Source organism: Eupeodes corollae, chromosome 3, assembly GCF_945859685.1.
Source record: "Eupeodes corollae chromosome 3, idEupCoro1.1, whole genome shotgun sequence".
Taxonomy (NCBI): Eukaryota; Metazoa; Arthropoda; class Insecta; order Diptera; family Syrphidae; genus Eupeodes; species Eupeodes corollae.
In genome coordinates, this window is record NC_079149.1 from 54,236,628 (window position 1) to 54,253,391 (window position 16,764).

At 32.3% G+C, this 16,764-nt stretch overlaps 1 protein-coding gene across 2 annotated transcripts in view; it reads left to right on the plus strand.

The window, feature by feature from the left end:
- The window catches only part of LOC129951932 (uncharacterized), a 151,735-nt gene that overhangs the window by 75,292 nt on the left and 59,679 nt on the right, over positions 1-16,764 (plus strand). For both annotated transcript variants that reach the window (XM_056064299.1, XM_056064300.1), the window contains exon 6: positions 9,092-9,677. In XM_056064299.1, the coding sequence (XP_055920274.1) occupies positions 9,092-9,677 (586 nt within the window). The remainder of the gene's footprint in view (positions 1-9,091; positions 9,678-16,764) is intronic.

Sequence of the window (16,764 nt, forward strand, 5' to 3'; positions counted from 1 at the left end):
TGCCTTCTTAGTCCAAAGAAGCAGCGATTTGCAAGAGTTATTCTTCGTTTGATTTTAGCGCTGGTAGACAAAGTCCTTAACTACCTCAAAGTTATAGCTATAGTTATGGCGACGTTTTGTCAAAACGTTGTTGTTCAGTGTCCTTTTTTGATGACAGCATATACTTGGTCTTGCCCTCATTGACCACTAAACCCATCTTCTTCGCTTCCGTCGAAATGCTCAAAAACGCTTTACTGACAACACCATTTGATCTTCCAATTATGTCAATATGATCTGCGTATCCGAGTAATTGAATGGACCTTTGGAAGATTGTGCCTCTAGTGTTGACGGTTGAGATTTGCTCAATTCTTTCCAGAACGATGTTGAAGAAGACAGTTCATCGCCTTGTCTAAAACCTTTTTTGACATCAAATGCATCGGTAAGATCTTTTCCGACCTTGATAGAGAAGCGTGCATTCTCCATCGTCATTCTGCACAAACGGATAAGTTTGACAGGGATGCCAAAACTAGACATTGCTCTGTAGAGCTCTTCCCTATAGATGCTGTCATACGCGGCTTTAAAATCGATAAAGAGATGGTGGGCATCGATTTGAAGCTCCTGGGTTTTTTCCAGGATCTACCGTAGTGTGAATATTTGGTCGATAGTGGACTTTCCTGGTCTGAAGCCACACTGATAAGGACCAAACAGGTTGTTGACGAATGGCTTCAGCCGTTCAAATAATACGGCAGAGAGGATCTTATACGCAATGTTAAGGAGACTGATGCCTCTGTAGTTGGCGCAGTTTAGAGGGTCTCCTTTCTTATGTATCGGGCACACTATGCTGACATTCCAATCATCGGGCACTCTCTTCCGACCATATTTTGCAGATGAGTTGGTGCATGCTCCGTACCAAGTCATCGCCTGCCGATGCCGTCAGCTCCAGCAGCTTTGTTTGACTTAAGTTTAGATATAGCTATCTTCACTTCGTCAAGGTTGGGTAGGCGAAATTGTTGATCTGCGTCGCCGAGGTTGAGTGGTTCTATCTCCCTTACAGCGGAATTCGGTTAGTCATCGCCGTTATATAATTTGGAGAAGTGATCTTTCCATATTCTCAGTATCGACTGCGGTTCTACTACGATGTTCCCCTGATCGATTTCACGCAGAGAAGTTAAAAATTGTATTTAAACGTAGCTTTTTTGAAAAATAATAAAAGGCAATTTCTATCTCTTAATTATTTTTTTATTTTTTCTTTGATATTTTTTTCGTAGGAAAATAAAACTGACTCTGAGATGAAGAATTTTACGGATATTCTTCGGGAGTCTATTTTTACTATCGTAATAATACGTTATCGGTCTACTCGTAGATTGGAGCTGAGGCTAGAAGACAAATTCTAAAAAATGAATGTTTTACATGAACCTTTTGAAAATATAATGATCCTGAAGGAGTCAACAAAACTTTAAAGTTTCAGAGAGAAAAATGTTTGGTTCTTGAATTCGACGAAAGAGATGCATTTACCTAAGTACAACATTTTTTAAAAATTTTATAAAAACAAATTTAGGTAAACAAATAAGTTTGGAAGTAAATCACTTCAGTTTTCAAGAGATTCAAAGCTTTTATATTAAATTAGAAGATGTGAAACGTTTATTATGTTTTTCAACTAGCGGTTAGTGTAACGAAAGTGTCAATTTTTGGGACATTTATATTCTTAAAATTTGTGTTTAAATCACAGTTCTAGGGCATGCAAGGCAAATTCAACTAAAAGAACTTTAAGATCTTGAAAGCTTGTTTTGAAAGGAAAAACACTATTTTTGTGAGTAAAGGAAAATAAAATGGAATTGAAAATGAGGTTCAGGAATTTAAAGGAAAATTAATATCATAGTGGCAACTCTTAAGAACCTAAAACTTTCCTCTTTTCCTCTGAAAAGTTCTTATGAAAATAATTATTAAGTTTTGCAATTTTTTTATAAATTCTAAATTGTGTGAAAACCATAATTTGTTTCCGACGGATAGGTTTCGATATCCCGGTTTTTATATTCCCGTTTCGTGAAATTCCGTTTTTTACAATACTGCTATTCATAATCCTGATTTTGTATAATCCTATTTTTTGTAATTCTGTTTCTTATAATGCCGTTTTTAATAATCCCGATTTTGCAATCAGAATTATATGCAAAATCGAAACTTTAAAAATATTATTTATTAATATAAATAAAAACAAGAATTTTTCTAAATTAATTTAATTGTAACCCTATATTAAATAAGATATCAACTAATAATAATATAAAATTAAGAACTAGTATTCTTTTAAATCAAAGCAAAGAACAAACTCAAATCAATTTTTTTCAAGAACACTGTTTTCATAATTGTTTTAGTTAAATTGTTTACTGTAGGCTACATGACGCAAAAAAAAAAAACAGTTTTAATCGGATTTAATAAAGCGGTATTCCAATACGCCTTTGAATTTAACATTCAAACCTTCGACTCCTATTGTTATTGAGTTTAATGGACGTATTTTGTACAAAAAAAACGGGATTGTCGGTATTTGACGGGATTTTAAATAGCGGTATTCTAGACGATAGAGATTTTGAATAAGCAGGATTTTAAAAGACGGCAGTCATATAAAAGCAAGCGAGTCATATCCATTAACGTAATACGAAAAGTTTTAAATTCGGGTGAATTTCTACGAAATTAAAAAAAATAATCTCCCAGGGCTATTAGAATACCAAAAAACATGGCTTTTGAAGCATAAATTGCAAGAATAGTCTGAGACTAGATAAAACTAGCTTTTCATTATTTTAAAAATGCTTTGGATAAAAGACGATTTTTGATATAGATAATACCAGTGGCGTAGGGTTATCATGCTAGAATTACCCTTGCGATCTAAAGGTTTTTTTCACGGGTACTGCCTATTTGAAAGGAATTGACTTACCCTCCAAGAGTAATGCTTGTCATGAAAAGTTCTTTCTCAAATAAGCCATTTGGATTCGGCATAAAAACTGTAGGTCCCCTCTATTCTAAAAAAAAATTACTCGCACACACAAATGGTTGAGAGTTTTAAGTCACTTGGCCCGAATTTTCTACGGACTGTTTGCGCCACCTAATTTATTTAACTAAAGCTTTTTTTAATTCGCCAAAAAATAAGCTTTTGCTTCGATATGGAAGTTTTAACTCTTGGTAACAATCAGTGTAACATATTTTGGTCACAATTAACCTTACGTCAAATTTTTTCACCACAGTGTTGTAAAGTAAGTATATGCATTTTTAAAGAATCAAGAAAGAGGCAATAGGACATTATATCAAAACCATGCATGCCAGAAGGCTTGTATGGTTTTTTGCAAAGGTCATGAATAGCTTGCGAGAGTGGCATCTGGTTCGGGCACACTCCTGATGATATAGCAAAAGAGGTGCTCTTGTGTGCGCCTAACAATGAAGTGTTTATTTATTTTTTTTGCTTTGCTATTTTGCTTTATTTGGGGGATGAGTCCTCAGCCTGACTCATATATTTAAGGGTGAAGGTGCCAAAAGAGCCTTGCAGGTGAAAAATGATGTTGATGTTGATGCTGGTGTTGGCTTGGCTGCTTGGCTATTTTGTTGTTGTTGTTGTGATGATGGAGGATGAGACTTGTGTTTATAAGAGGATAGGGTATGAGAGCGATGCTGACAGTTGGAAAACAATTTATCCGGCAGTTTTGTGACCAAAGAGGATGATGATATGAGTAAAGTGAAGGTCATAAAGAGCTATCTTTACTATACACCTACTCTTGTAGTGTTGGCATAGGTGCCTGTAGTACTTACCATGAAATCGATTTACTGCATGTGAGCTTCTGTTTTTGTGCCTATATGTTTTGTTTTTTATTTAAATGGATTGTCCTCCGCTCTATCTTCATGGTATGTAAGCCGAATTTGTTCGTTATGAGGCTATATATCAGAGATGGTTGTAAGGTTCGGATGTAAATAACGCGTAACCCATTAAGTGGGTGGCAGTGGTGGCGGTTGGGAAGTTTTTAAATTGATTGATGTGTATTGAAAGCAAGTACACAAACATTTATCATCGTTTAGTCAAAATCCCGAGAGGCTGTATAAATTATTCATTGCGGCGCTCAATAAGAGAGGGAGTGCTTTGAAGCCTTATTGACTATGACGGAAGCATGAATGGTATAGAAGGTTGATGATGGCATAGGAAAAGAGTGTTGATCTATATGTATGTTTATGTGTTGTACTTTCTGCATGAGTTAATTCAAATTTTCAAAAAGTCATATACGAGTATTGCTGAAAGTTGTTTGATAAGTTTTATTTTTTTTTTGTTGAATCTTGTTGTTTATGTTTTTTTGTACATGAAAGACCTGAACTGAGCAAAAGTAATAATAACTAAACTTATGATTCGGAATATTTAATTTAAATTTTGAAACTTAAAAGACCATTTAAATGATGTGGCATAGAAAAAGAATTTCATTTAATGTTTTAGAGTTCCAAAATGAATACATTACTTAAGTTTTCATCATCAAGAACATAAATGAAAGCAGAGACTATTCAAAAACTTTTAGAAATATTTCTGAAAATTTGTTTTAGTCAACAGCATGTGTTTCAAATTTGTTTTTTTTTTTTTTTATTGTTGAAACTTTGATATGAACTTTGAAGTGTATGTACCTACTCTTAAAGTGAAAGTCCATTCATAAGATTCATTTTGAATTTGTTTAAAAACTATTTTGATTTGATATTTCGTTTTTAGAGAAAAAGGCTACAAGGTACTTATAGACATGCATATAGCTTATACATATACATTTGTTTAAGCATATCCACAAAAATTATGAGTTGACAGGAAAAAAGAATTAGAAAAATGAAAAGTTTTGAGAGAGTTTTCATAACTTTCCTGCACATAGTTTAAAATATATAAAACCTCGAATTTTAATGAAAACAAAATTGACTTGGCATAATTTTGCCCTACGAGCAATATTGACTTACTTTTAAGCTATTTTTCAGCCAACTTTCATCAAATTTTTTCGAAAACTCAAAGCTAAAATCCCTAGAATTAATTTTCTAGTTAATGTGAATATTATGCCTGCTCTCGACGTTATAAGGACCATAGAGTCGAAATAAAAGGTTTTAAGAGAGATGTATGTGCGTGTGTACGTACGTTTGTACGTCCGTACGTTCGTGAAATTTTTTCGTCGTCCATAGCTCAAGAACCAGTAAAGATATTGCCTTCCAATAAATTTTGTTATACAGATAATAATGCAGAAAAATGCACAAAGGATTCTCAAACAAATTGCGTGGGTGGCTTTCTTACCATAGCAGTTTAAAAAAAAACGAACATTTTGGTTAGCCCTAAATACCTCACGAACCAATAACTCTAAAGACGTGAATTAAATTTTATATTTTATATTGTAACACGATACAAAACAAATATATTTTTTGAAAAAAAATCCAATTAACAATTTTTTTATTAATCAAAAAAACTAAACAAAATATTTGTGAACATATAATAATTTGATCTCCAAATACTTTTGTGCAAAGATGAATGACGTTTTGACGTTGAAAAAAATGGAATCAACAGTTTGTTTTATTAAAACTAAAAACCTAAAAGAAACATAACTCAAAGTTGGTAAAAATTGATTTCCGACTCAAATATCTCTTCAAATATTTTACATTATGGCTTAAAACTTATTTTATCTATATTATTGTCAACATTCGGTAAATTTTTGAGAAAAATCAAAAAGTAAGGCTGGGATGCGACCCACACTGATAATTTCCCATCCTGTCTTATAATTTGTCGTGCTTAAAAGTTTGTAGGGTTGGATTAAAAAGTTGTTAGGTGAATTATTCTTAAAAAATATAAAATTACCAACAATATTTTTCTTATAAAGAAATAGTTAGTTTAAAAATCTAGTTTTGTTAAAAAGATTTTTAGTCAAAAACAAATTTTTACAAATTTAAGTAGCATTTTTAAAATTTTTACAAATTGGATGAATGAAATTAATTTAAAAGATATCAAGAACCGAACATCAATTTTTAATAAATTTGCGTACTATTTTTTGTAGATTTTATTTTCTTTTGAAAAAACGGACTGTTGGATTTTTATAAAAAAAACTACTGAATTTTGAAAACAATATTTTCTGTATTTTTTTTAAATTTTTAATTTTTGAAAATCTATTTAAGTCGAAATGTTTGCTAAGTTTTAATATTTAACTTCCCATAGGAAATTATTGTAATGGGCCCGATTTGTCAAATTGCAAATTTTGACATTTGTCGACGTTTCAAGGTCCCTAGAGTCGAAATAAAAGATTTTTAGAAAGATGTCTGTGGGCGGTTTTTTGACCATAGCAGTTTCAAAAAAAGGTGAAAATTTTGCTTAACCCTAAATATCTTACGAACCAAAAACGTTAGAGACTTTAATTTAATTTTATATAATATATTGTAACGTGATATCAAAGAAGTATATTTTTTGAAAAAAATCCATTTAACGGTTTTTTTTTATAAATCAAAAAAACTAAAAAAAAATGTTTCACCTCCAAAATTTTACGACTAAAATATGATTTCATCTCCAAAAAAATTTTGTACAACGAACAATAATGTTTTTGACGTCTGATAAAATTTTGAGAAAAATAGAATTGACAGTTTTTTTTTATAAAAAATAAAAATCTAAAAAAAAACATTACTCAAAGTTGGTAAAAATTGAATATCGATTCAAATATCTTTTCAAAAACTTGAAATTTAGACTTCAAACTTAATTTATCCTATAAGAAATATTGTTTTCAACATTCTGAAAAATGTTGAGAAAAATCGAATCGACAGTTTTTTTTACAAAAAATAAAAACCTAAAAAAAATAATAAAAGTTGGTAAAAATTTATTTTCGACTCAAATATTTTTTCAAAACTTTGAGATATTAGCTTTAATTGGATTTTATCTTTCAAAAATTATTGTTTTCAATATTCAGTAAAATTAAAAAAAATCAAATCGATAGTTTTTTTAGAAAAACTTAAAAGCCGAAAAAAAAATTAACAAAATTGGGTAAAAATTGATTTTCGACTCAAATATCTTTTCAAAAATTTGAGATAATAGCTTCTTACTTATTTTTACTTATAAGAAATATTGTTTTCAACATTAAAATTAAAATCGAATGGACAGTTTTTTTTTCCAAAAAAATAAAAACCTAAAAAAAATGTATAACAGTTGGTAAAAATAGATTTTCGACTCAAATATCTTTTAAAAAATTGTAGATATTGGCTTTAAACTACTTGTATCTTTCAAAAAATATTGTAAGAAAAATTTTGAAAAAGATCGAATTGACAGTTTTTGTAAAAAAAAATTAAAAGCCTGAACAAAATTTAACAAAAGTTGGTAAAAATTGATTATAGACTAAAATATCTTTTCAAAAATTTGAAATATTGACTTCAAACTAATTTTATCTTATAAGAAATATTGTTTATAACATTCGGTAAAATTTTGAAAAAAATCAAATTGACAGTTTTTTTTACAAAAAAAAACAATATTAAAACTTGGTAAAAATTTACTTTCGACTCAAATGACTTTTCAAAAATTAAAAATATTGGTTTCAAACTTATTTTAGTTCACAGAAAATATTGTTTTCGATATTCAGTAATTTTTATATAAAAATCCAACTATTCGTTTTTTCATAAAAAATAAAATCTACAAAAAATAGTACACAAATTTGGTAAAAATTGATACGAGTACATATAGACAAACTTTTAAGCAAGACAAATCGACAGACGGTATGGGAAGTTATCAGTGTGGGTCGCATCCCAGCCTCTATTTTTTTATTTTTAGGTTTTATTTTTTGTAAGAAATTATGAGTTAGATTTTTCTCAAAATTTTACTGAATGTTGACAACAAGATTTTTTAAAAGATGAAAGTAGTTTAAGGCCAATATCTCAAAGTTTTGAATAGATATTTGAGACGAAAACCAACTTTTATTATTTTTTTGTTTAGGTTTTTATTTTTTGTAAAAAAACTATCAATTCAGTTTTTCTTAAAATTTTACCGAATGTTGAAAACAATATTTCTTATAAGTTGAATTTAGTTGGAAGCCATTATCTCAAATTGTTGAAAAGATATTTGAGTCGAAATTCAATTTTTATCAAGTTTGAGTAATGATTTTGTTTAGGTTTTTATTGTTCTAAAAGAACTGTTAATTTGATTTTTACGTTATTTTTCGATGCACAAAATTATTTTGAATATGAACTCGTTTTTATTCGCAAAATTTTGAGGGGGACACATTTTTTTCAAATTTTTTAGATTTATACAAAAAACATGTTGATTGGTTTTTCTTTTCAAATATATATTTGTTTGGTATTACGTTACGATATATAATATAAAATTTAATTCAAGCCTCTATCGTTATTGGTTCGTGAGATATTTTAAGGTAAACCACATGTTTCACCTTTTTTTGAAACTACTATGGTAAAAAAAACCACCCACGCAATTTTCTTGAGAGCGCTTTCTGCATCTTTTTGCCGTATTATCTGTATAACAACATTTATTTAAAGTCGATATCTTTATTGGTTCTTGAGCTATGGACGACGAAAAAACGTCGCGAACGTACGGACGTAGGGACGAACAGACGTACAAAGGTACGGGCGTACAGACGTACGATCGTACGTACACAATAGTTCTTAAGAATTGTCTGTGAACTTATTAATAACTTTGTTTTACAATGCATTGAAATTGATGCTTTAGACAAATGTCATTCGTATTTTTAGTATATTGTTGAAATATTTATCAAAAATGTTGTGCACAACCAAAAAATCTTCAAAGCATTTAATATGTTAAAATTAACAACCAACAATAACTCAACTTCATCTCCTGATCTGATCCCCAAAACCCAAATTAAGAAAAGTTTTAACCACTCAGATATTTTTGCTCTGATTAAATTTTCTTCACTCTTTACATAGAATATGTATGTAAGTATATGTTGCGGTTTCCAATGCCAATAATTGCCACCCATTTAAGCAAAGGAAAATAATCATAAACTATTTGCAGAAAAACCCCACCCTCCCTCAGTTGCAGCCGCAATTTAATTAACAAAATCTACATTTTCTGTACATATAAATAGTTGAATCCATTTTCATACATATATGTATTTACTTTTCTTTAAAGGAACACCCAAAGGAGGACCAATCAAATACCGAAATTCAATATATTAGTGGCCATCCTGCAGGCATGTTAAACATGGTCGACACAAGGCATCCAACACAACTTGTCCACCACAACCGCACAACAACAATAGCAGCACAGTTCCAAGAAGTCGACGACCATGATGGTATCCTTCGTGATGGCCCCAATGATGATAGCAGCCACACTATCTTCCCGTCATCTTTCAATTCGGAGAGCAGCATCAGCATTAAGCAGCAGAACAACGAACAGCAAAAAGGCGTTGGGGCAACATCTTTTCGCAGCTCATTTAACGACTTTAGTTCGGAGTTCAATGCCAGCGCTGCAATGGACCTGGCTCTAATCATCAGCCATCACAGTGCACACAATGCTCCAATTATCCTGGAAGCTGACTCAATTGCGAATGCATCGTCGTCCTCCTCCTCCTCCTCGTCGTTGTTGTCGTTGTCGTCGGTGCCGAAACACGAGGAGGGCGGTCTCCAAAGCACAACAAACGCAAACAATTCGGTCTTGAACATAACAGTGGCACCCAGCACGACTGTCAATCCAGCACAGGAGTGCATTGTCATGGGTAAGTCGTTGTTTTTGGCAAACTTAACCATAGTCCAGGGGGCGTTATTTGATGTGGTATGGGGTCGTGTGGTGTGGTGATAAAAAAGGGTTGTTTTGGTAACAACAGCATAAATAATTTCACAAACTATGTTTATGTATGCGCATGGGAGTGTGTTTGTTGTTTGTGCACTCGGGGTTGTGTTTTGCGTGTATTTGGGTGGAGCAGGCGGATTATAGTGTATAGCCATTGTCAGTGCTAGTACTAGTGCCATTGCCAGTGTTTGGACGGCTTAATGATCCAGTTAAACGTTTGGCCTAATTGAAAGTACCCGAGAGTGGCGAAGCAGTTAATCACACTGTTTATCGTTGGACATTATTATGGGTGTGAAGTGTGATGGAAAATGAATTATTTTAAAGTGCTTTCTAGGGTGCCATTTTAGATTTAAAAATTGAGATTAAAAGATAGATGGATAGATAAAGCTTAACTGGTATATACAGGGTACTATCAAAATATAAATCTTATTTACTATAGCAATTACGGGTAAGTGCTGGGTTCTAAATATTTGACACTAATTGGTATTAAGCCAGCAGTAAAAGAGTATAGTAAAGAGTTTATTTAATAAATAAAGATTTATTTAAAAGCCATGGGTTTCTTTAGGGACAAACAATTTAATTTTATATTTATATAACTAAGCAATGAGGATTTTTAATTGAAACATTAACATCTTTTATGCGTTATCGACAAACTTCTCATCAGATTCTATTGTAATGGTATTTATTAATTAATTTTCGATGAGAAGAAAATATAAATTCACATCACATCACAATCATTTCGTTTACGTTTAATTAGCTAAATTTGAAATAGGTCAGGATGTGTTATTTATTTTTCTACAAATGTGAAAAACATGGTCTTAAAAAGCGTTAAATATCTACTGAATGGCTTCATAAAAAAATTTATGTTTAGGAAATGCTAAGAAGTGATCAGTGAATCAGTGAAACTTTTTTTTTATTTTGAGGGAATTTTAATTTTTGGTCCAAACTAAATGCAGTCGAATATTAAATAATGATTGAACTGAATTTTGTTATATGTCATTGGTCTTATTTCACGTAAGAACTTTAGGTACGAGTAGGAACAGAGAGTTTGGAAAACAGATATGGACCATAAAATATTCGATACCAAAGTATAATATTCTTAGAAAAAACATTTTTGCAACTTGACAACCGCGATTTAATTAACTAGTGTTATTGGTGTTTTGTTAACTTCCAATAGGAAGTCCGATTTGTCAAATAGAAACTTTTGACATTTCTCGACGTTTCAAGGTCTCTAGAGTAGAAATAAAAGATTTTTATAAAGATGTCTGTTCGATCGGGTATACGTACGATCGTACGTCTGTACGTTCGCGACTTTTTTTTCGTTGTCCATAGCTCAAGAACCAGAAGAGATATTGACTTAAAATAAATTTTGTTATACGGATAAAAAGGCAGAAAGATGAAGAAAGGGCTCTCAAGAAAATTGCGTAGGCAATTTTTTTACCATAGCAGTTTAAAAAAGGTGAACATTTCGGTTAACCCTAAATATCTTACGAATTTATTGAATGGTCTACTAAATGAAATTGAGTTAAGTTAGCATTAGCATGAGCGTTGACATAAACAGATATACTCGTACATAGATTGGTTCACAATTATCTTCAACACTCTCCCTGAACGCGAATTACAAAATTAATTTTAACTTCATTTTGACATTTGCTTCTAATAATAAAAATAAATGCATAGGTACATACAAAATCTTGAACTAAATAAGTCCTAAAAGTTTACAAAATCTATGATGTTTCACTGTTTGTAGATTTTTTGTTAAGACATCTGCTATCATGTCATTGGTTGGAATGTAGTTCAGGTTGATGGCACCGTTGCTGTACACCTCTCTTATATGGTGATATTTAATATCGATGGGCTTGCTCCGAGGATGGTGAACAGGATTCTTCACAAGCTGTTGAGCACTGAGGTTATCACCGTTCAAAACAATTTTCGATGTAGCAAACTCGCCCCCTCCAAGCTCACATACCAATCTCTTTAGATAAACAGCTTCTTTAGCCGATGCGGATAAGACCATGTACTCCGCCTCGGTACTGCTTAGTGCCAAAGTTTGTTGCTTCTTGGACTCCCAAGATATGGCAGCTCCAGCAAGCATAAACACAAAGCCAGTGTATGACTTTCGGTCAACAACGTCAGCACCCCAATCAGCATCAACAAACCCCTCGAGCTGTTTACCTGTAGGATAATAATACACTTTGTAGTTAGTGCAGTTTAGGTACCTTAATAAGTGTTTGACTGCTGTAAAGTGTTCCTCGTGTGGATCCGAATTAAAACGTGACAATTTGCTAACCGAATGAATGATATCAGGCCGTGTTGAAATCGACAAGTAGGTTAATGACCCGATAGTGGACTGGTATTGTTCTCTGTTAGCTGGCTTACAGTTTTCATCTTGACATCCGAACTGCTGCCCAGACTCTAACGGAGTTTGATTTTGTCTGCATTCTGTCATTTCAGTTTCCCGTAAAAGATTCAAAATAAGCTGATTTTCTTAATATGGAATCGCGCTTTTCATTCCATGCTTTCCCTGATTGCTTTAAACCATATAAAGCATTTCTGAGCTTCAAAACCTTCTCGGGATTCTTCGGTTTACCAAAATACTCCGGTTGTTCCATATACACGTCTTCTTGAAGTTTTCCATTCAAATACGCAGACGACACGTCCATTTGGTGGAGAAAAAGCTTCTTTTCAACAGCTTAGGCAAGGATGATTCGAATTGTGGAATATCTTATCACTGGTGAAAAAGTTTCTTTATAATTGATTCCGAAAATCTGACTGAATCGTTTAGCTACCAGCCGCGACTTAAATCTTTGAAGTGTACCATGTTCATCATTCTTCACCGTAAAAACCCATCGGCAGCCTATAGGTTTTTGACCTTCAGGAAGCTCAACTAAATCCCATGTATTGTTGGATATGAGATTCTTATATTCCTCAGCTACTGCTTTTTTCCACATCAAAGACTCGGGAAGAGCTAAGGCTTCGGACATGGTTTGTGGAATGATAATCTTATTTGTTGTTTCAATACTATTTAAAACATTGAATTGCTTTCGTGGTCTTCCACGCTTACCGGTTCTGATAATCTTCGGCCTACCTCTAACAATCGTCGTCGGCGTCGTCGTCGTCGTTTTGTTATCATCTTCGTCACTGCTGGTAATCGACCGTTTTCGCTTTGGATATCTATTGGCTTTTATGGAACTGGAGGTTTCTTGTTGGCATTGAACTTCTCTATTTTCATCTTCTTCTTTCTGTTCGGCTTGTAATAAAAAGCCGCCAGAATCATCAATATTACCAAGAGTGTGTTCGGTTTCAATAAAAGACACATCCCTTCGCTCAATAACCTTCCTTCTTATTCTATCGTACAATCGATATGCCTTCGAAGTTCCAGAGTAACCAACCATCAAATATTCTTCACCTTTGGGCTGAAATTTTGAAAAAAATTAGCTTTATTAAGGGCTATGGCAGTACAGCCAAAGGTTCTCAAATGGCTAACATTCGGCTTCCGGCGGGTCCACACTTCTTTTGGAGTGACGTCTTCTAGAATTTTCGTTGGGCATCGATTTCTTAGGTACACTGCCGTGTTCACAGCCTCAGCCCACATATATTCATCAAGCCCAGATTGAATGAGCATGCATCTCGCCATCTCTACGATTGTTCCGTTGGCCCTTTCTGCAACTCCATTTTGTTGCGGAGTGTAAACAACAGAGAACTGTCGACCTATTCCATAGTTCTCCAAATAATTCGCGAAATCTTGGCTGCGGTACTCACTGGCGTTGTCACTTCTCAGAGTTTTTATAACCTTTCTAGTTTCGCGTTCTACCAAAGACTTGAACTTTCGAAAAATCTCAAAAACTTCACTCTTTGCTTTCATAAAATAGACGGACATTTTGCGTGATCTATCATCAATGAATGTCACGAAATATCGTGCTCCTCCGAGTGAAACCCTCTTCATAGGCCCACAAATATCTGTATGAATGAGTTCTAATATATCGTTTGACCTTGTAAGTGACTCATTCGGAAAAGGCTTAGCACACATATTTCCTTTCATGCAAATCTTACATTGAAAATTTTGTGGGGCATTACCTTGTGAGAACCCATTAACCATCTTCTTTGAATATACATTACGCATGCTGTTGACGTTAAGGTGGCCGTATCTATCATGTCATTTCTTAAAATTACTTACATTCGAGTTGCATGCATATAAAATCTTGGATTGACGATACTTAAACACAAAAAGATCATTCTCTAAGTATGCAATTAAAATTGTTTCATCTTTCTTTTTTATTAAGGCACTATCTTTGGTGAACTTAATAAGGCAGCCATTTTCTATTGCTTTGCTAACAGAAATAAAATTAGCTTTCAGACCAGGAACAAAAAGAACGTTATTTAATCTTAGCTCACAAAATTCAGTTTTGAGAACAACGGTACCAACGCCACTGGCCGTTATATGATTATCACCAGCTAATTTTATTTGTTCATCGCACTCGCGCATTGTAATGAATAAAGACTCATAGCAACATATATGTGAGGTTGCACCGCTATTGATACACCAGTATTCTGGTCCAAGTACGTTGTTATGAGAAGCCGACAACATGGAAAAAGAAGCAACTGACTTATGCTCATAGGACTTTCTTGGCTCCGAACACTTTGACGCGAAATGCCCCCTCTTCCCGCAGTTATAACATTTTCCGAAAATCCTCTTTTTGTGGACAAATTTCGGTTTACTACTAGATCGCACTGCGTACGCTTGCTCAAAACCTACATCATCTTTCCCGACAAGTTCTCCCTTGTCTAAATGACGATCTCCCTCCTCCAGAAGCTTTACTTTCAGAGAACTCAAATCTGTTAGCGTATCGCGAGCCTCCATGGCAACAACAAAGCTCTCCAAACATTTTGTTAGACTTGAAAGCAAAATTATCACAAGCAATTCGTCATTAATTGCAAACTCAATTTTAGAGAGTTTTTCAACAATGTCTGTAAATCGATTCACATATTCAGGCATACTTTCCTTTTCTCCTAGCTTCATGTGTAACAATTGCTTAAAAAGTGTGATCTTTCTTGCGGGACCACGTGGTTGATGTACTGCCTTCAAACTGTCCCATGCAGACTTCGAAGTGAGACAATGTTTTACGTGGATTACCTGAGACGATTTTATATTTAAAATAATGTTAGCAAGAGCTTTACCATCTTTGGAATCCCATTTTGAGACTTGAGCTGGAGTCATAGCCTCCTGCTTCACTGTGCCACAGTTCACATAACTCCATAGATTAGAAATTATGAGCACACTTCTCATTTGGACAGACCAACCACCATAGTTGTGATCATCCAACTTTTCAATTTGATAATGAGACGAACTCATAATTACAAATTTACTTCTATTCGAACTTTAATCAAAATTAAAATAAACCGCTACTTGATTTCATAAAAAAAACACTATACTTGACTTTACTTAGCGAACAACCTGGGCCCATAACCTGTTGTGCCTTTAAATGAAAAGTCAAGTGTTCTGTTCGAGAGTTTATTAGCAAGTGATTAACAAAAGGTATAAAGTAAAATATATAAGCAAGAGAATTCATTGAATGGTCTACTAAATGACATTGAGTTGAGTTAGCATTAGCATGAGCGTTGACATAAAGAGATATACACAGGTTGGTTCACAATTATCTTCATCAAATATATTGTAACGTGATACAAAACAAGTATATTTTTTTGAAAAAAATCCAATTAACGTTTAATTTTTATAAATTAAAAATACTGAAAAAAATGTTGTCACCTCGAAAATTTTACGAATACAAAATGATTTTATCTCAAAAGTTATTTTGTGCAACGAAAATAAGGTTTTCAAGATCTGGTAAAATTTTGAGAAAAATCTAATGGACAGTTTTTTTTTATTAAAAATAAAAACCCTAAAAAACATTACTCAAAGTTGGTAAAAATTGAAATTCGGCTAAAATATCTTTTCAAAAATTTAAAATTATGGCTTTCAACTTATTTTAACTTATACAAAATATTGTTGTCAATATTCTTAAATGTTTTGAGAAAAATCGAATTGACAGTTTTCTTACAAAAAATAAAAAAACCTAAGCAAACAAATAATAAAAGTTGGTCAAAATTGCTTTTCGACTCCAATATCTTTTCAAAACTTTGAGATATTCGCTTTAAACTTCTTTAATCTATTAAAAATTATTGTTGTCAATAGTGAGTACAATTTTGAGAAAAAATGATTTGACAGTTTTTTTTACAAAAAATGTTAAAGAAAATTAACAAAAAATCTTAAAAATTGATTTTCGACTCAAATATCTCTTCAAAAACTCAAGATTATGGCTTCCAATTAATTTTAACTTATAAGAAATATTGTTTTCAACATTTAGACACATTTTGAGAATAATCGAATTAACAGTTTTGTTTAGGTACAAAAATAAAAATCTGAACAAAAAAATTAATACAAATTTGTAAAAATTGATTTTCCACTCAAATTACTTTTTAAGACATTGGGTTGAAACTACTTCTATCTTTTAAAAAAATAGTTGTCAACATTCAGTAAAATATTGTGCAAAATCTGTTTTCTTACAAAAACAAAAACCTAACAAAAAAAGAATACTAAAAATTGGTATATACATATTTAATAACGACTCAAAAAGCTTTTAAAAATTAAAAATATTGTCTTCAAACTCTTTTTTTTTTCACAAAAAATATTGTTTTCGATAGTCGGTTTTTTCATAAAAAATAAAATCAACAAAATTTAGTACCCAAATTTGTTAAAAACTTAAGTTCGGTTCTTGATACCTCTAAAATTAATTTCATTCATCCAATTTGTAAAAATTTAAGAAATGGTACTATAATTGGCAAACAAAATTTTTCGACCAAAAATCTATTTAACTAAACGAGATTTTCAAACTAAACTATTTCGTTATATGAAAAATATTGTTGGTAATTTAAAAATGTTTAAGAATAATTCAATTAACATCTTTTTAAACCCAACACGAAAAACTACAAAATTTTAAACAAGACAAATAGAC